The 20,426-nt window shown below is 46.3% G+C and overlaps 1 protein-coding gene across 2 annotated transcripts in view; it reads right to left on the bottom strand.

The window, feature by feature from the left end:
• Nucleotides 1–4,267: 4,267 nt before the first annotated feature.
• The window catches only part of DSCAM (DS cell adhesion molecule), a gene marked incomplete at its 5' end in the record, with an annotated part of 741,397 nt that continues 725,238 nt past the window's right edge, over nt 4,268–20,426 (bottom strand). For both annotated transcript variants that reach the window (XM_082458757.1, XM_082458758.1), the window contains one exon: nt 4,268–5,248. In XM_082458757.1, the coding sequence (XP_082314883.1) occupies nt 4,896–5,248 (353 nt within the window). In that variant the 3' untranslated portion in view covers nt 4,268–4,895. The remainder of the gene's footprint in view (nt 5,249–20,426) is intronic.

The following is a 20,426-nucleotide window of genomic DNA, read 5'->3' on the forward strand; positions in this document are numbered from 1 at the left end:
CCATCCGAGGAATAGGTACAGCATTGGGCTAACAGTTCCTTGAAATACAATCAGTTCAAATGTATGCATCTTTACTTGGCTTGTCCTTGGCTTTGCCCCAGCAGAGTGCATCTCTTGAGACTGTCATCAGGTCACCTTCCTGGGCAATGGCAGAGCAACCTCTCACGTTGGATGGGGAGACAGATGCTGGAGGTTGTTGGCATGGTGTATGGGTGTGTCTGATGTGTGTGGTGCCGAGTGTGGGCACAGTGGTTGCATAGAGAATTGTACTCTTGTTCAGGGCAAGGATCCTCATTTTCCACCTACCTGGGGGCTGGATGCAGGGTCAGCACCCAGCACCATCACTTCCCCAGCTCAGAAGTCACCACCTTATAAGACACTTGTAATTTCGTATCTAGAAACAGGAAGCGTCTTTTAAATAGACTGCTAAAGTATTTCTCCATAGCGTGGCAAGAGGAGGTCCCCTCTATTTAGGGAGGCACTGAGCCCTTAGGGAAACCTCAGAAGGTGAGAGATTGAGGCAAAAGCTGAATTAACTCTTTGAGAGCAGAACACAGCACAGTTGGAAATGCCACCTTCCCTCTGATCGTGATGCCTGGGTAGACCCAGTACCCACCCAGGTGGTGGTCTGGCCCCACGCCCTGCTATCCTCGAGGACCCTTCTCAGTATCTTCCCCAGACACAATCATGAATGTACATCCCAGTTGTTTTTTTCTCCGAGGAAGGGCTTGAGGCAGAGCACAGCCTCTCTGGGGAGGCACGATGCCAGAAAGGATAAACATTGCCTTTTCTCCCTACAGCTGGTTTGAAGTTTCTGGGACACAAAGAGCTTTCTGGCTTTGCCAAGCTTGTCTTGGGAGATGAAACAGGTACCCCTTGCCATGTGCTCAAAGTGACTTTTCCCAAGTTTTTTCTCGTTCTTTCTGGAAAGTGAGAGATTGAGAAGATGAAAGAAAAAAAATTCCCATCAAACTGTAAAAATCTGTGAGTAAGTAGATCACACCCAGAAGTCTAAGCTGTAACTAGTCCTGCCAGAGAGTGGAGGAGGGGCTGGTGCTGCCCAGGTCTAATTACCGTCAAGAGCAATAGAGGGGCTCAGATTTGTACCGTACTCGAAGGGTAATGGGTTGGCCTCCAGGGTTCCACGGATGCTGGCAGAGACTCAGCATGATGCTACTCATGGCCCAGCAGTCGGCATGAGTGCCACATTCCCATCGGCCCCCCTGCGCCCCCAGGACCATGCGTGATGCAGACCAGCCAGGTGGACCTTGCACACTCAGGGGGTTTGTGTCACAGCTGAGGAACCCTGAGCTTAGGAAACCCCACCCATTTGTTTCCAACTGAACAAATATTTATAAGATGCCTACTATGGGCCAGCTTCTTCTGTTCTAAGAACTGGGGATGCAATGGACAGGACAAAGAGTTCTGCCCTCATGGAGCCAACATTCCAGTGAGAGAAGACAGATAATGAACAGTAGCCATGATAAATAAGTAAATTATGCAGGCAGTTAGATGATGATAAGGATATGGATAGCGAGCACAGAAGGTATAGGGGCGCAGGAATGCCAGGAGAGGGGCAGAATGTGGCGTTACATAGGGTATTCAGGGAGGGCTTCAACGAGAAGATGAACCCTCTGCCTCTGTTTGACAGGTCATTTTGGGCCAATGGGTGGAAAAGAAACGTGGAGCTCAAGACCCTTGGATATTAAATTGTTGACACAATCTTCCCAGGTGACCTTCCAAGAGCTGATGATATTCTCTGAGTCACATTCTTTGGACGAAGATGCCATCTGAATGTGGACATACTGTGAGCTCTCTTTAAACCTCTGCAGAATAGGTGACTATAGTGAACCAGTCCTTGGATTCCTGGTCCTGGTCCTAGTCCGGTGCCTGGAGGCTGCACACACCGTCTACCGCTGCTGGAAACAGATGTACAGAGTTCACCGCTTCTCTGGAAGGCCTCAGCCATTTCCTTAAAAGTCACATGAAGGTTTTGGCATATGAGGACCCAAGGTCCCAGGTCAGAGGGATCTTTCCTGGGTGGTGATCTACCACTTATTTTAAAAGCAAATTAAGCAACAGTGTGTTTTCTTTGTCTTAAGATATTATCGAGATTCTCTGAGCGACCAGCTTTAAGACCATCTCACTCTTCCATCTCTCCCCACCTCCCGTCTCCAGCCTCTTCTCTTTGTGGGTAGCACAGCAGAAGTGGGTACCAGGCAGTGACCCAGGTGGAAGCACTAGGGTTCCCGTGGGTGTGCACGTGCTCAGCGCTGTACCCTGGCTGTGCAGCAACAGAAGACCTTGCTCACTTTCGGAAGGAGAACGTCTTTCAGGCTGCCAGCCAGTTGGATGCCTCAGAGGAAATTCAGTCTGTTGACCCAATAGCGACTGTCCATTGACCCTAGAGTTTTTGGCCAGAGGGTAAAGAATTTATCTGAGCTTTGCCACTCCAAGATACATCAATCTGGCTGCAGACTTAGGCTAGTAAGGTGACCTTTGCAAGGCATTATAAATCAGATTAGAGATGGGCAGAGATCCAGAGGAAAATGATCACTCCTCTCAATAATGGACTTTTTAATCCACAGAGACCCCTTTAATCTGGGTCTCTTTGTAGATATTAACACCAGGCCCCTACTTGAGGGGTAGGGTGAACTTTTTGATACAGTGCTTATGTGTTGAACTCATTTTAATGAGCATTTCCAAGGCAGTATTATTGAAAGCAATCCATTCCAGAGGCAGACATGATGTGGAATTTTTTATTTTTGCACATCTTGAGATAAAAATTTTTTAAAAATGTAAACTTCTAAGTTTGGGGAATATAGTAAGTTTTAGGTTGATGAACAATAGAGCTTTAATTTTATGTTTTCCCAGAAAGTAGCATTTCATTTCTTTGCATTAAAAAAAAAGCAGTCTGTGAGAGTCTGTGAGGATGCAAATAATAAGCTGTCAACACGGGTTAAAGTCTGAATCCACGGCAAGAAACAAACATTTCGCATCCAGGAAGTCACCTAATGTCAGGGCCAGTAGGTGGTCCTGATGTGGTCCTGGATCTGCTCTGCAGACGCTCGGTATCACTGAATCTACGTAGGCAAATGGGCTTGCCTGGAAAGTAAATGGAAGGAAGGAATGATGGAAAAGATGGAGGGAAGAAGGGAAGGAGCGAAGGAAGGAGAGAAGGAAGGAAAGAGGGAGGGACAGAAGGACAGAAGGAGGCAGAACAGGAAAGAAATTTCTGAACACGTTCCTAGATGGCAATGGCTGGCACCAGCCTAGGCTGGTGGCTTAAAGGGGAGCCCGTAGAGAGTATTAAGGGAGTGGACGTATTTGTAAAGTCTGCTACCTTGGCAACTGAGCAGCTACGGGCATTTGACCAAGTTTTCTGGTCAATGCCAAACCTCTGACATGGGACCTAAGAGAGGCTGGAATGGGGAGTTGGGGGGTCTTTCTAAGGTGTACTATGTAAGGGTCACGGGAAGGAGAACACAATTCATACTATTTAAGAGTAAGTGCTCTGTTAGGATGAGCCACATGGAAAATAATTTAAACTGAGGGGAAGGAAAAGAAAGTTAGATTTCAGAGGAACATCACTTACTCTTGACTCGTTTTCTCTGGGTGCAGAGGAGTGAGTCAGAGGAACAGACACTACGATGGTCTACTGCACATTTAGATACTGGTTATGGTGGTGGCAGGACAGGTCCCTGAGGACAGGATGCACAGACTTCTCCTGGTCCAATCTTCCTGCCTCCAGTGAGCTGGGGCTGACGGTGGGACTCTAGAGTAGGGGTCTGCAAACTTTTTCTGGGAAGAGCCAGATGGTGAATAGTTCCAGCTTTGCTGGCCATACCATCTCTGTCGTAACTATTCAACTCTGCCATCATGGCATGAAACAGCCATGGACTAAATGCACATGGTGTGCATGGCTGTGTTCCAATAAAACTTTATAGATAAATACAGCAGTGGGCTGGATTTGTCCCGTGGGTCATAGTTTTCTGACCCCTGGTCCAGCTAGAGGGCCAGGTGTCGTTGGGAGGCAAAGAGCAGAGCATATGAAGGGGCTTAGAATACCTGGCCAGCCCCTCATTAAAACTCAGACCTGCTTCATCTTCTGTGTCCCTCCCCTCTATCCTGGGGAGGTCAGACTCTCGGAATCCTCGCTGGTTTATTAAATTGGGGTCTTGATTCAGCCCTAGTGTTTGCAAACACAAGCATCCCTAGGAAGGAGGACCCAGAGATCAATAGGAGACAAGAGAAGTAGACATCGAAATAAAGGCAGACCACCTTTTCTTTTTTATTTCACTTAGACAAAATGCAAAGAGTGTCTCATTAAATTAAAAAATAAACAAAAAAGAAAACCAAATTGATTCCCCCCACCCCTTCACTGACGGCACTCATCCTAAGTAACAACAGAAGGAGGTCAAATCAAGGACCCAATTTCTAATGGGAAAGAAAGGTGTGCAAACATGACTAACGTTACCCCCGGCCCCCAAATCAAGGTTCCTTTTAAATTCACAAAGAAGGTAATTTTTTTTTCCTGTTTTCTTTCTTGAATCTTGTGTGATAGAACTTCCAGTCAGAAGGTTGAATGAGTCCCCCATGCACATTGTAGAAAATCAGTAAAAATGCAATAGCCCGTGAAGATCATAAAACTGGACTTCTTTCCCAAAAAATCAGATGCCCAGGCAGATGGAGCTCACACTCAGACAGAAAAAAAGCAGGAGAGTCTTTGCACTGTCTGTGGTTTTTTTCAGTATTTTCTCTCTCTCTCTCTTTTTTTTTTTAATATATTTTGGCAATTTTCTTTCATTATAAATATTGGAATTCTGTAAAAAAAAGGTAGCTTTGATTGAATTTTTTAAACCGTATTTACAACCGCTGTCCAGTCATGCCATTGGTTATACCAGGGTGTAGGACTTGGTGTAGGGATTGCTGCCTTTCAAGTGGCCCCGAGAGTCCAGCAGGGATTCCTGGGAGCTGCTCATCTTGGCCGCCTGTCCCAGCTCCACCCCCTCCCGCTGAGGTAATGTGGCCACGGCCCCCTGCTGCCACTGCTGTCCGTCCCTCGTGGAGGCCGTGGAGGAGGCAGCCTCCATGGGGATGGGCTCGAGGACCGGGGGGCGTTTCAGGGTCCGACTTTTCTGGGGCTCCAAGCATGCCTGCCCTAAACTCGGGTCCCTGCTGGCGCCTGGACCACTTCGATTCAACAAGAAGTCCATTCGAAGGTACGGAGGCAAGTGGATGAGGTCACCTGGAAGGAAACACAGAGGGTTAGGTGGGCTCTTCACTTGGTCAGCAGGTGCTGGCTGGCCCTGTGCCCACGCGATGGGCCACTCGGGGTATTATAGGTGGGAATGTCCCCACGCCTGGGCACGTTTCCCGAGACCCCTGGTCAGAGCCCCTGCAAAGGTATCATCCCAGGCCTCCTCCACCAGGCGCAGGGAGAGCTGGCTTTCCTGCGGCTTGTTCACTTAAGCTCTTAAACGTCATACTTTCACCAGAGAAATAGAGGTAACAAGATCCTTGGAAACCCACCACGGGAAACACCAGAGGCAACCGCGCACGCGGGGTATCAGCGGTGAGGGGCTGAATCCTGGATGCAGTGGGCAGTGGTCGGGAGAGCGCAGGGCCTGAGGAGGGAGACAGGGACGCAGAGCAAAGAATGATGGAGTCTCAGCACTTCCACGGAACTGTATGACCTTGGCCGCCACTTAGTTACCGGTTTCTGTGATTGCTTTAGGTGGAATCCTTACCAGGCTTTGCCTGCCTGCTAAACTGCTTGTGTCTCTTCTGTTTCAGTCAGTGCCGTGTAGACAAAGAGGAACAGCTTATACTGAGTATCAGGGTTTCTACTTCCTTCTCAGGATCACTCATTTGGCTTCTATGATGCCAGGGAAATGCACCCTCTTCAAGAGAACCCACTGTGGGGACAGAGGTTAGTGGACAGAATCCAGCTGCCCCACCCCCGGCCCCGACGCGGAGGCCACCTGTCCTCTGGGTTGCTCCCAGCACTGCCTGACACGACAGGTTCCCCTGATGACAGACCCCACCTGATGTGGGATTTCTCAATGAAGGGTTTGCTCAGGGCTTCCCCATCACCCGGCTGCAGTGTCCTCAGCAGTGCACTACAGCCGAGGGTCTTCCTGCCCACCCCTTCCGTCCCTTCCTCCTGTCACAGGATTCACACCTGTGTCTTGGTCTGTGGGCCCTCCTTGCCTGCTTCTGCTGTAACAGAGCAGGACCCTGTGGGGACTTCCTGGAACAGACACCAGCCATGCCCTCCACCTGCTTCTTGTTTGCAGAAAAACTTTAGCCTACTAGGCCCTCCCCAAGTTCCAAAGAATAAATTTAATCAGAGAAATAAGAAGATGCAGACACAGCAAGACGGGAATAAAGACACAGACCTACTAGAGAATGGACTTGAGGATATGGGGAGGGGGTGGGGTGAGATGTGACAGGGTAAGAGAGTGTCATGGACATATATACACTACCAAATGTAAAATAGATAGCTAGTGGGAAGCAGACACATAGCACAGGGAGATCAGCTTGGTGCTTTGTGACCACCTAGAGGGGTGGGATGGGGAGGGTGGGAGGGAGGGAGATGCAAGAGGGAAGAGATATGGGAACATATTGTATGTGTATAACTGATTCACTTTGTTATAAAGCAGAAGCTAACATACCATTGTAAGGCAATTATACTTCAATAAAGATGTTAAAAAAAAAAAAAAAGAAGATGCAGACACAAAGGACAATAGTCAAGGAAGACAAAACAACAATAGTTTAGTCATTAAACAAAGTCAAGGATCTTTAGTTCCTCCTCAAGGGCTATAGAGAACATTCTGAGACACATCCTTTGAGCTGTTCTGTAGATACTGAAACCCCACCAGGTGGAAGGAGTTAACTGCATGCTGCCCACCAGCAGGAAATCCCAGACCAGTTGGAACCAGAAGGTTGATGATGTTGACTCCCAATTACCTCACCACCAACCAATCAGAAGAATGTCTGTGAGCTGATCATGACCCCCACAACCCTCTCCTCAGCACGTAGCGTCTTTTTCTTTTCCCTATAAAATTTCTGAGCAAAGCCTGAGAATGGGGAGTTGGTTCTCTGGGACATGAGTTCACCTTCTCCCCAGGATTGGCAGCTTCCTCAATAAAGCTGTCTCTCCTTTTGCCCAACATCTGTTTCTCAGTGTTGGATTCTTGAGCAATGAGTGGCTGAACCTGAGTTCAGTAATACTGCTCCCTCTTTTTATATTTATTCTTTACAAGAATCCCCCCACCCCCCATCCCCACCACCAAATCCCTTGCATGTCTAATCTGTCTTGGCATCTGCTTCTTGGAAAACCTGAACTGGCACAGCTGCCATCACCATCAACTACGGCAATTGTTCTTTCGAAGTTCAACTGTGACCTTTAATTTTCACGTTCCATGGTTTCTTCTTGGTCCTCACCCTACTTGTACCACCTACAACATTTTGTGCTGCTGATCTTTTTGTTTTTGAAACTCTCAGCTTCCACAGCACTTTGCTCTCCCAGAGCTCTTCCTACATCTCTGACTGTGACTTGTTACTCTCCTTTCCTGGACCCTGTCCTCCATCCACCCTCTAAGACAGGGTTTTCCCAGTGCCCTGTGCTCAGCCCTCTCTTGGAGGCTCAGCACTCACTTCATCTCGTTATAGCTCACATCCATCTTTTCCATTTTGCTCTCTTTCCTGAGTCCTAGACTTGAATTTCAGATGCTTTGCTAGATATTTCCACATGACTGTCCATCACGAATTTTATTTTATATTTTGTATTTATTTATTTTTTTAACATCTTTATTGGAGTATAATTGCTTTACAATGTTGTATTAGTTTATGCTGTATAACAAAGTGAATCAGCTATGTGTATACATATATCCCCATATCCCCGCCCTCTTGCGTCTCCCTCCCACCCTCCCTACCTCACCCCTCTAGGTGGTCACAAAGCACCTAGCTGATCTCCCTGTGCTATGCAGCTGCTTCCCACTAGCTATCTATTTTACATTTGGTAGTGTATATATGTCCATGCCACTCTCTCACTTCGTCCCAGCTCACCCTTCCCCCTCCCCATGTCCTCAAGTCCATTCTCTATGTCTGCATCTTTATTCCTGTCCTGCCCCTAGGTTTGTTAGTACCTTTTTTTTTTTATTTTTTAGATTCCATATATATGTGTTAGCATACAGTATTTGTTTTTCACTTTCTGACTTACTTCACTCTGTATGACAGACTCTAGGTCCATCCACCTCACTACAAATAACTCAGTTTCATTTCTTTTTATGGCTGAGTAACATTCCATTGTATATATGTGCCACATCTTCTTTATCCATTCAACTGTCAATGGACACTTAGGTTGTTCCATGTCCTGGCTATTGTAAATAGTGTTGCAGGGAACACTGTGGTACATGACTCTTTTTGAATTATGGTTTTCTCAGGGTATATGCCCAGCAGTGGGATTGCTGGGTCATATGGTAATTCTATTTTTAGTTTTTTAAGGAACCTCCATATTGTTCTCCATAGTGGCTGTATCAATTTAAATTCCCACAAAGAGTACAAGAGGGTCCCCTTTTCTCCACACCCTCTCCAGTATTTATTGTTTGTAGATTTTTTGATGATGGCCATTCTGACTGGTGTGAGGTGATACCTCATTCAGACTATACTACAAAGCTACAGTAATCAAGACAGTATGGTACTGGCACAAAAACAGAAATATAGATCAATGGAACAGGATAGAAAGCCCAGAGATAAACCAACGCACATATGGTTAACTTATCTTTGATAAAGGAGGCAAGAGTATACAATGGAGAAAAGACATCCTCTTCAATAAGTGGTGCTGGACAGCTACATGTAAAAGAATGAAATTAGAACACTCCCCGACACCATATACAAAAATAAACTCACAATGATTAAAGACCTAAATGTAAGGCCAGACACTATAAAACTCTTAGAGGAAAACATAGGCAGAATACTCTATGACATAAATCACAGCAAGATCCTTTTTGACCCACCTCCTAGAGAAATGGAAATAAAAACAAAAATAAACAAATGGGACCTAATGAAACTTAAAAGCCTTTGCACAGCAAAGTAAACCATAAACAAGACAAAAAGACAACCCTCAGAATGGGAGAAAATATTTGCAAATGACATAACTGACAAAGGATTAATCTCCAAAATATACAAGCAGCTCATGCAGCTCAATATCAAAAAACAAACAACCAAATCCAAAAATGGGCAGAAGACCTAAATAGACATTTCTCCAGAGAAGATATACAGATTGCCAACAGACACATGAGAGGATGCTCAGCATCACTAATCATTAGAGAAATGCACATCACGAATTTTAAAAGCCACAGTCTACAAACCCAGTTTCTGAAGGCCAGTCCCTACTCCCAAACTCATCCCCAAATGCCACTTTCTCTTTCGTGCCCAATCTTTTTATATGTCATCCTCATCTTCCCAGAAATTGAAGCTTGAAATCTCAGAGCCCTCATTGACACCTCCTTCTCCAGGTTAATTCTACTTGCAAAATATCTCTTGACTCCCTTTTGTTCCCATCATTATGACCCTGGTTCAAGTGTTTGATACATCTTGTGGGTCCCCTAAATGCATGAACACAATAAGAGCCCAGTCACTAGACACACTTTGCAAACTACATTGCCCAGGTTTGAGTTGGACTGAAGCCCAGATCTGACCTTCCAGCAGTTTTGGAATAGACACTGCTCACTGTGTAGCCTAGTGCTTCCACCTCTTCTCACTTCGAGACGCATGCAGACAAGGGGTATTTGTGCGACACGCTGGGATGAATGTAGTGGGCTCTTCCTGGTCACGCTGGGGACTGAGAGGCTGGCCATCTAAGGGTCACCTTAACTCCCTCATGGCAGACCTGGTGAGCAGCTCTGATTAGAAAATGGGCTGGGGGTGTGCAGTCCTGGAGCCGAGGGACCAGGTGAGAGGATGTGCAGGTGAGGGAGCCATGATGATGGCCTGAGCATCAATGGGAAGTGAAAGGGCATGAAACTGTGAGATGTGGAACAAGCCCAAGGAGATGGCTCCAGCACTGATGGCAGGTGGGACAGGTGGGAAGGAGGGGTCAGCGATGACTCCCTTCCAGGTTTCAAGCTCAGGAAACTGGGTGGACAGCAGGACTATTCATTCATTGCACAAAACTGCCCAGGAGAAAAATCATATTTTGGTGGAAAAAGACCATGGGTTTGGTTTCAGACATGCTGAGTTTGATGCGGCTGGGGACACCCCAGAGGAGTTCGTTAGTGAGCATTTTATTCTTAATAACGTATCTAAGGCATAACTCATTCCTTAACTTTCTGAATCTAAAATAACTGGCAATTCTTGTTTATTTTGCTTCAAAATATTCCCTGCTTTCTTTATTGTTGATCAGGTCTTCCTCAGCCAGCCCCTTGGTGGGATCTTGGAACCTCCTGTGCCAGGCAGGGCTGCCATTAGCTGGTTGTTATGCTAACAAAGCAGTGAAGCTGTGTGCAATTAGACAGTGACTTAGACCCCAGAACCTTCGAAATTCAAGTTTACTCACTGAAAGAGAATAACCATTTAAAGAGAAGGGAGAGACTACTCAATGGTATAGGAGAACTAGAAACAAAAGCAAGACAGGCTGGAAAATTACTGGAAAATGCATTTTGCACAGTTTAAATGAGCATAAGAATTTTCAAAATGCTTTGACTTTTCTTAAGAGTCCCCCCAACCCCCCAATAAGAGAAATGATGACCTTATTTTTGGGAGATTTACCATGTTGATTTCTGAGACCTTGCATTACATTGTCATGTTACTTGGTATTTATGATGCAAGAATCCACTTAGCATTTTCCCACTGGCTTTCTCAGGATGTCTTTATCCCAAGAAGTGATGGTGACCAATTATATGTTTTCATTAATATTTTTTAGCCTGTGTTCCACTAAAACAATACCTTGGTTTTGGCTCACTGAAATCAAAGGTACTCTGATTCAACGTTGGCTTCATACAGTGAACTGGATCAAAGGAAAGCCCAATAATAAATTCCTTGATGATAAATTGGCCACGACACTCTTAGAGAAAGAAATGATGTAATTTTGCATTCTTGTGAAATGAGTTTTGTAACTTGATGTATCTGGACTTTAGCTTAGAAAAACTGGTGGCATGAAGTTTACCATTATAGATTCTAATGTTGAAGGGATATATTGCTATGTGTATTAGCTTTAGTCCCAAAAAATAAAAGTATTTAAATTTAAAAAATGAAACCTTATGTCCCTAATGCCTTTTATGATGGTATTGAAAATTCTTTGTCTTCCTTTCTGGTAGTGGATGTATTCTTTAACCTTCTCTATTGGGGGTTAAATTATTTGCAAACAAATACCATGAAAGCATTAACAGAGCTGTCATTAAAAACAAAAACTGGAACAATTCTTTTGTAGCATGAAGAATATTTTTTTGCATGTGAATCAACACACCCTAATGGACCAATTTTGAAATTTGTGGATTTTTATATATCCAATTTCCTAAAAGTGATTATCTGTCTTTATTCCAAGAGTCCAGTAAGCGAATTGGATTAATTGGCTCTTTTATTTATTTACATAACTAATATTATCTTAAAAATCATTTTGTTCAAGTACTTGAGAAAATGTGGAAGGCATTTACCTCCAGGGTTCTTTTAAAATGTAGGTCAAGAGTGCCTTATGCTGTTTCTGACACGCAACTAAATCTTGAGCGCTTGGCATATTTGTAATGCTTTGTCACAGATTCACGAATGAGTCTCCATCCCAGCAACTCCCCCTTGAACAAACAGGGCTTATTAAACCCCTAAAAAGCAATAGCACCTTGGTCCCAGCTGGACTGCGGGATGCCCAGGTGCTAGATTGGATGGAACGAATGTGTCTGAAATCAAAAGACAAACCCATGATACCTGCCCCCTGCCTGCAGGCGTTGCCACTTTAGACGTAGTGATCAAGGTAGCTGGAAAAGACTGGTGAGAATTGGAAATCCTTAATAATGAAAATAGCTCAGCACCACATCCTTATATACAAGGGCTTCTGTGTTTGCTTATTGCAGGCCTGCTAAGCATCTCTGAATAGTCAGTATCTCCGAGAGATCCAGTTTTTCAGGCAAAGCTTGATTAAGTTGTGTGATGCTCTAATTAGCTCCTTTTGACAGTGTGTGTTTTCTGATTAGCACCCCAAGTAGCCCTTTCAACTGTGTGAATGCCGTAAATGAGCTCTCTTAATAGTTCATGCGCTGACGCAGAAGAAAGCACCAGAGTGATCGGTGGGGAGCGCTATTTATTAAAGGCACTTTACGGCCATTAAAACCCCACCTCTTTTGCTAGCCCCAGTACCAGTTAGGAAACTGGATTCTCTAAGCGTCCGTCCATTTTTGTGTTCTGCAGACGTCTATACATGCCGAGACAACCATGCGCTTATGACTCCAGACAGAGAGAAATAAAATGGGAAACTATCATAACAATCTAGACACCTATGCACCTGCTTTTCTTAACCTCCCGGCCCTCCATCTGCCCGTTTCACATGGGAGAAACTAAACAACGCTTCTAACGGTGGTGATTAAGAGTGGAAGTCTGGACGACATTGCCTGCATTTAATCTGACAGGTATAAGTCTGGGCTCAGTTTCCTTACTCATAAAATGGGAACAAGAGCAGAATCGACCACAGAGGGTTATAATGAGGATTTAATTAGATAATGCAGGTGAAAGGTTTACTGTCAGACATCTCCCTTTCCAGAGGGTCTGAAGTTATGGGGTTGGAGATCTGACAGGGGAATGAATCGGGAACTCTTCTTTTACCTTAGTGTCTGTCTTTTGTGGGTTGAGTAGTGTCCCCCCAAAAGATAGGTCCATATCCCAACCCTTGGAGTCTGTGAATGTGACCTGATTTGGAGAAGAGGTTTTTGTCGATGTCATTAAGTAAAGGACCTTGAGATGAGATCACCTGAATTTAAGGTGAGCCCTAAATCCAATGACATGTGTCCTCATTAAAAAAAAAAAAAGCAGAGGGAGATTTGAGGCATAAAGAAGGGAGATGGCCATGTGAAGATGAGGCAGAGGTTGGAGTGATGGAGTCACGAGCCAAGGAACACCTGGAGCCACCAGAGGCTGGAAGAGAGAAGGAAGGGACTCTTTTCTAGAATTCCTGGAGGCAGCACAACCTCACTGACACGATGATCTCGGACTTCTGTCCTCCCAGAAGAGAGACTATGTGTCTGTTGTTTTAAACCACCTAGTTTGCAGTCATTTGGTATAGAGGCCACAGGACCCTAATACAGAGACAGAGACAGAGAGAGACAAACGGAGAGATGGGGGAGAGAGAGAGACCGAGACAGAGAGGGAGGCAGAGACAGAGAGAGACAAACAGAGAGATGGGGGAGAGAGAGAGATAGAGACAGAGAGGGAGACAGAGAGATGGGGGGAGAGAGAAAACAGAGAGGAGAGAGAGAGACAGAGGGGGTCAGAGAAGCACATGCCCAGAGGGAAGCAGAGGGAAATCATGAAGACACAGGACCAGGAGAGATGAAAGTGAGAGACACAGAGCCACACAGAGAGAAGAGCCAAGGTCACTGAGTCACAGGATGATGGCTGAGAGGACTGGGAAGAGAGCCCTGTGGGAAGGGACGTAGACTGTAGACTACGAGCTAGCCCTCCCTCCTCACCTGGCCTCGATAGTCCACCTGCCCCGGGCCTCGCACTCCCCGGGCATCCCCCCGACCCCGTCTCATCAGCCCGCAGCCCACAAACTGCACCCTTCACCCCCGGCTGCCAGAGGAGCCCAAGGCACTGCTCTGACTCCCTCCTTGAAGGATGAGAGGCGATTTAGCCATTATTTCCATGTTATGCCTTATTATTTGACATAATGGACCATTTCTCATCCTCCTGTCACTGCCCTCTGGGGACCTTTGGTGCCACTAATATCCCCAGAAGTTCACACCAAATAAGTCAGCATCCGTTTCTCTCTCGGTCCCTAAACACTTTGCTTACTGGTGCCATGACATCTCCAGCCCTCCGGCCTTGAACTAGCATGGATTCCCGTGGCGATCCCACATCCATCAGAAGACACGAGCTCAAAGCTTGCCATCCTCCACCCAGGGGGCCTCCGAGCCCTGCTCTGCCCGACTGTGGGAAAACTGCTGTGTTAAACCCGCCTCTTTTTAGCTGAAAACCAGAAGACACGCCTCTGCCTTCCTATCAGGAAAGCAAAACTTCCTGAACCTTCTCAATCTATTCAGACTCACATGCAACATTTGAACACATTTTAGCTTTGGAAGAAAATGGCAAAATCAATCCCGACTCCAAACAAGAACGGATCAGTTCAGAAACTCCGTAATGGACGTGCAGTCCGTGAATCTGGCTCAGACAAGGGTTCCCGCCTCTGGCCACATGCACCCCGGGGAAAGAAAGCCTACAGTCGAGAACAGCGGTTCTCAGCTGAGGGTGATTTTGCCCTCCAGGGGGCACGTGGCAACGTCCTATGATGCCCAGGGCGGCCTCCACCACAGCGCATCACCCAACCCCAGACGTTATGCGCCGCTGTTGCGAAATCCTAGCTTACGTGGTCCAAGTTCCTAATTCCACGCGGACCCTGATTTCACTTTACTTTTACTTGAAAAACATCAGATTCAATCAGAATAGGGAATGGTGCTCCTCTGCCTCTCCTAATCCACAAGGAATTACCTCCTCAGTTCTTTGTGGAGGAATGTAAGGGATGCAACCGATGGCACAGCAGTTAGATGGCCTGTGTCTGACCTGACCTGACTAGGCTGGGGGGCTCAGGGCAACAGGCAGGGTGTGAGTGAGAGAGAGCTGAGCTTTGCCTTGAAATCCTGCCTCTGCCTCAAGTAGTTCTGTGACCCTTTGAGCTTTAGCTCTTTCCTTTAGTCAAGGGAAACGGGCCTGATAATTTCGAATGAAAACCTGTAATCCTGAAAGAGTCTTTCTTATGCTCTGAACCATCTCACCTGGGAAAACTGGTCAAGCACCTCCGAACTTGGAGGTGCTTGGAATTTGGGGATGAATAAGGGACAAATGAATGCAGTTTTGGGAGCCTGAAATTCCAAGGCACATTGCAATATCCTTCTTCTCCCTGCTGGGCAATTCTTTGTAGTCAGCAAATGTGAGAACACGTGTACACTTTCACAAAAAATTTGTGCAGAATGAAAGTGAAGCAGGGTCCCTGTGGGCTTCAGTCTCCTCTGGGGACACAGAAAAAGGAACTTTCATCAACTTCTAACAAGGTTTGATATCTGTGCTTGGATGGAGCTGGATATTGATGCAAAAGTAAGAAGCCAAGGATGCTTTACCTCGACTTCCAGCAATTTCAATAAAAACTACACAGACTTGAAAGGACACTACGGCATCAAAGAGCTAGTTACAAAGGGGAGCGTGTAGTCCGCGCACACCCGAGGCCGACCAGATCTAACACTTTTCCAGTTTAATATTAATGTCACAGCAGTAACGAAAACTTGTAAATGAACCCTTCTTGGTAAATGAATCTTCACTCCCAAACGGCATCCAGGAAAAACTCTAAATAAGTAATGTGAGATGGTTACCAGAGGTCCGCGGCAGTGGATTCTATTACCATTCTTGGCTTGTACTTGGGAGGCTTCATGCATTTTTAAGGGCTCATCGTTATTGGGACCCTACTCGCTGGTGAACTTTAAAAACTACACTGAGGTATAAAGTGGGGCTTTGAGTTTGCTGTGCTCATGATTCTTCTGAAGGAGAGTAGTTCTGGATAAAAAGCAGGATTGGAAAATCTGCTCAGAAGGTAGGCCAGCTGGGAACATGTTGGGGCATTTGGAGCCCCCAGTGGGGAAGGGTCCATGAGGGTCATGTGACACCCTCAGGGACCCACACACTGAGGACCCCCAAGGAGGAGCCCTGGCTGGGGGCTTCAACCTGCTCAGCCGTGAGGCTAGCAGCCCCGTGTCAATAACCCTGCTCATCTCGACTCATCCCACAGAAGGACTTGTTCACCTGGAGCGAGATGACGCCAGGCAGAGGAAATCTATGTTGGTGGAAGTTAGGAGGCCAGAGAGTTGGGGCCTGGAGAGCAGCGGGGGTCATGACTGGTGGGGAAGGTGGGGCTGGCCTCTCAGAGTCTTGTGGGTCTTTACTCTGAAAGCAGTGGGAAGGCAAAGAAGGGATTTTAACATGAGGGTGTTGACTGCATCACTTGAATTCTGGCTTGTTGCTTCCTAGTCTGGGACTAGGATGCTTGAGACCTTGGTGCCGTATCCACACAGGACCACACTGAGAGATGCTGGTCCTTGCTGTCTATCTTTTACCCTTTGTATATTTCCAGGACCTTCAGGTCGCTTCTGGCTTGCGGTGACATCTCACCGGGTTGTCTGTGTGTGTGTGTTCGTGGGTGTGGGAGGGGGTGTCTGTCTTCCATAAGCTGGGTTTGGCCTTGTTTCTTGGACCTCCTCAATGACCTGTCTTGGGGACACTTTGTCTGCTGTCTGTGACACTACGTGCTATTCTGATAAACAAGGAGACTGTGGGAAGTGTTGGTTTAACATATTAACACTTTGATGTCTTCAGGTAACACCTGGCACGGTATTTTTTCAGGGAAGAGGCTCAGTAGAGATGGGTTGAACAAACAAGTGTACTACATTTGTGTTTTGACAGGGCCCTTCTGGAGATGTGGCGGACTTTCCTTCATGGTGGTGAGCCTCTCTGCTGGTCATCCACGCACTGGAATCCAGAGCTGCCTTCTGGTCACTCAGCAGGACACAGGTGGCCGTCCTGCCCCTCTGTCACAGGCCCAGGTCTCCCCCTCACTTCCACCCCCTGTAGGCTCACCAACAATGAGAGCTGAACTCCAATATGTCCACCTAGGAAAGCAGCGAGCCGCCAATGGGCTCAGAAGTCAGAGAGAATGTAGTGAGAACGAAAGAGCAAATCTCCATAGAGCTGCAGCCACTGTAAAACAGCCAGAGCACGTGGCAAGGTCGGAGGAAAGCTCGGGCACCTGTGCCCCGTACAGGAGGGGAGGAGATGGTTGGGAAAGGCAAATGGGCTCAGGGTTCCAAGCTCGGGACCCTCAGAACAAGTCCCACCATCACTTTCTGTGTCTGAGAGACATCGACAAAGAACAGACTGAAGTTACAGGCGGGTCCTTAAGAAGACAGAATTGCAAATGCACATCAGAAAGGTTTGGTTTTCTAGGAGGGAGTCAGAATGAGCCCATTCAAATGTTAAGGTCTACCTAGAGCTGCGTGAATATGCGGAGATGTTGCTTCATGGCCCTGGGGTCGTTCTGACTTTAAATTCTGGGGGAGTGTTTGAAAGTCTGCACCTTTCTAACACAGCTTGGAGGGAAGGAGACTCTTCCTGTGCTGTGGATGCCAAGCTCACTGCTGTCTACTGGCCTCTATCTCTGCTCTTCCCTCCGCGTGGACCTCTGTTCCTCAGGGTCTCTGCCCGGGTCTCCCTGCCCGTCCACCACTGAGGTCTCAGCTCACGTCTCACTGCTTCTGAAAGGACTCCCATGACCATCTTCTCCTAAGTACCTCCTGCCAGACTTTATCCCCTTCCTGGTTTACTTCCCTTCCCAGTGCTGACCATGATCTGAAACAATACTATTTGTTTACTTGATAAGTGTCTGTCTCCCCCCCAGGAACATAAGCTCCTTCCAAGCGGGGTCTCCGTGGGTCCCGTCAGCCGTTGTATCCCCAGCTCCGAAAACAGGGCTAGGTGTGGAGTGGAAGCCAGAAAGTACACACTGGAGGGAAGGCGGGGAGGCAGGGGGGGCGGGCGGGAAGGAGCAGGGCCATCTCTAGAAGGGTGAAGGCCAGGGGAACTCAAGCCGTGTGCGTGTGTGCCCATGTGTGTGCATGTGTGTGTGCGTGCATGACACGTGCACACGACAGCTGAGAACAAGGCCAGCCTTTGCAGGGGACGTGACCTGAGCAGAGGCCGGCTGGTCCTTCGGGTGGGAGCCCTGTCTCTCACTCCACTCTCTTCTCTCCCTTTAAGCACACACCCCCAGGGGAGCGTGAGGTGTGTGATGAGTGGGTCCTAAAATTAAAATCCTCAAACTGCTTCGTATAACTGGCTGTTCAGAGAACCAGTAAGTTGGTGGCAAGCAATGGCCACTTCCAACCGGAGAACCTCCCCTGCATTCATCATGGCGGAGGAATGGGGGGTCAGTGAGGTGCAGACGTTTAAGGCTGGGGTCCCAGCGTCTCATGAGGAGACCAGAAGGGGCGGACACCTCCCTTGCTGCTGGCGGGGCCAGGCTGCATTAGGTTGCAGATTTGAAGCTTTAAATTGATTTAAGTAGCTTCCTGCAGTGGCATCTCTTGATTGCACAGGATAAGCATCATGAATAAAGAAGCAGTAGTAATCCAAGAACATCAGAAACTGGCTCCAGATGCTACCTGAAACCAAAAGTAGCTATCGTAACCGAAGTATGAGAAGCCACCTTGACCGAGAGGAAAAGAAGCTGTTAAATTTTCCAGCTAGTTCTCAGAGGAATAGAGAGTTAGTTTGTTTGCTTTGTCTTTTGTTTTTAAAGATGGAAATAGTTTCTATTTAATAATTTCTAACCATTGTAATATTTGAGCCAATCGGTCAATCTTGTCATCATCACAATCATGATACATTCATTCATTCAATAACATTTATTAAACACCTGCTCTACATCAGACACAGTGTTAGGTATATACATTCCGTATCATTAAGCTGGTTAAAAATATTTCTTGAACACTCGCTATGCTGCCAGATATCTGCTAGACACCAGGAGAGAAATATACAGATAACTAAGACATATTTCCTATTTTCCTGCAGCCACAATCTGGCCAAATTCATTTAGCTTCGTCCTGATTTGTAGAGAATTTAAAAGCTTGGGGTTGTAAATGGAAAAAAAAAAAAAACTCATCAGAAAAGAACTGATGGCAAGGAGAAAGATATCCAGAGATTTGGATGACTGATAGCATCTAGAAACACAAGGGAACACAGGTAAAGACTTTGGTTTGGAAGCCCTGTTCAAGGAACTGCTAATTTTGACACAGTCTCCAGTCAGCAGGATAATAAATTGTAACTTTAGGTTTTGTGCCCAGTGTTGAATTTAGTTCCATTATAAAGGAGCAACAGAAAGGCTTCCAGAAGGATGAAATATTTTCCTAAAAGCATATCAAATGTCCAGTAATAATAATACATCATCTAGAGTGGAAAAACAATGTTTGTGGGCATTAGAATTCATAAGGATTTAAAAAGTTATTCATACCTACAGTTATAAAATCCTTTTAGTCTATATAGCACATTAGGACAATAGTACCTTACTTGTGATCTTTCAGTTGTTCTGATAGATCCAGGCAACAATATCATGAGAACAGTTCAAACATTTTTTTTTCAATATGAATCCAACACCATGAACAACAAGCCATCAAGAAGATACAAACCTTTAATTATTTCAAGACCGGCACACATAGGACATTTAACCTGGGCGCTGGTTCTACACAAGGGGAAGCATGGCATGTATCTCAGGTGGGGGTGTGATGCATATACTTAGCTGGGTGATATTGATGCACAAATGAGGTAGATGCTCTCCAGGAACCAATGGCCGTGGAAGGAAAATAAACCAAAGAAGGAAGGAAGAGGGGGGCGAGCAGTACATCTGCAGACCGTCATTGGAGTCACCGTGGGAGCCCTGACAACAAGTCAACGAGGCGACGACAGAAGCTACAACTAAGGCTGCTGACGCCTGCATCAGGCGACGTACAGCTTACACAAACCCCAGACGGTGGGTGTCGATGCCATGCCCATTTTACAGATGAGCCAACTGCAGCCCAGCGAGACTAAACAACCTGCCCACAGGCTCATTTTCTCCTCTCTTGTCTTCCTTACTCTCGAGGTTTACAGCCGCAAAATGCCATGGCATTTCTCCTACATTTGCTGCATCTGCCTTGCAAATAAAGGCCAACAACAAAAAGTCCTTGAATAAAAACACGCACAAACAAAGTCTTCTCCCTGAGGAGGTAGAGAGCACGGAAATAAATGAAGCTATCATTCTTGACAGGAGGTTGGTGTGGATCTTGACTCAGTTTGGAAGATGAGTTGCTGGATAGACAATTCTTATTTTATGTATCTTTATGCATTTATAAAGCTCATTTCAGCTTGGCCTTATGCCATAAAGCCCAAAGGAATCGTGGGGATTTAAAATGAAGATATATTTTTGAAATAGAACCTGTATCGCTGTTCAGAAAATGGGAAGATGAGAAATAAAACTGGATTCCACAAGAATGGATAGGCCAGTGCACAAAGTCAAGTCTACAGACAGGTACTTCAGGGTGAAAAAGAAAAAGTGATTCTTCACATGAGAACTACATGCGGCTGCCGTGGTTCGGATCCAAACTAAAGATGTGTTTCATTTGCCCCGTACAATGGTTCGCACG

Source organism: Balaenoptera physalus (assembly GCF_965194825.1).
Source record: "Balaenoptera physalus genome assembly, chromosome: 4".
Lineage (NCBI taxonomy): Eukaryota > Metazoa > Chordata > Mammalia > Artiodactyla > Balaenopteridae > Balaenoptera > Balaenoptera physalus.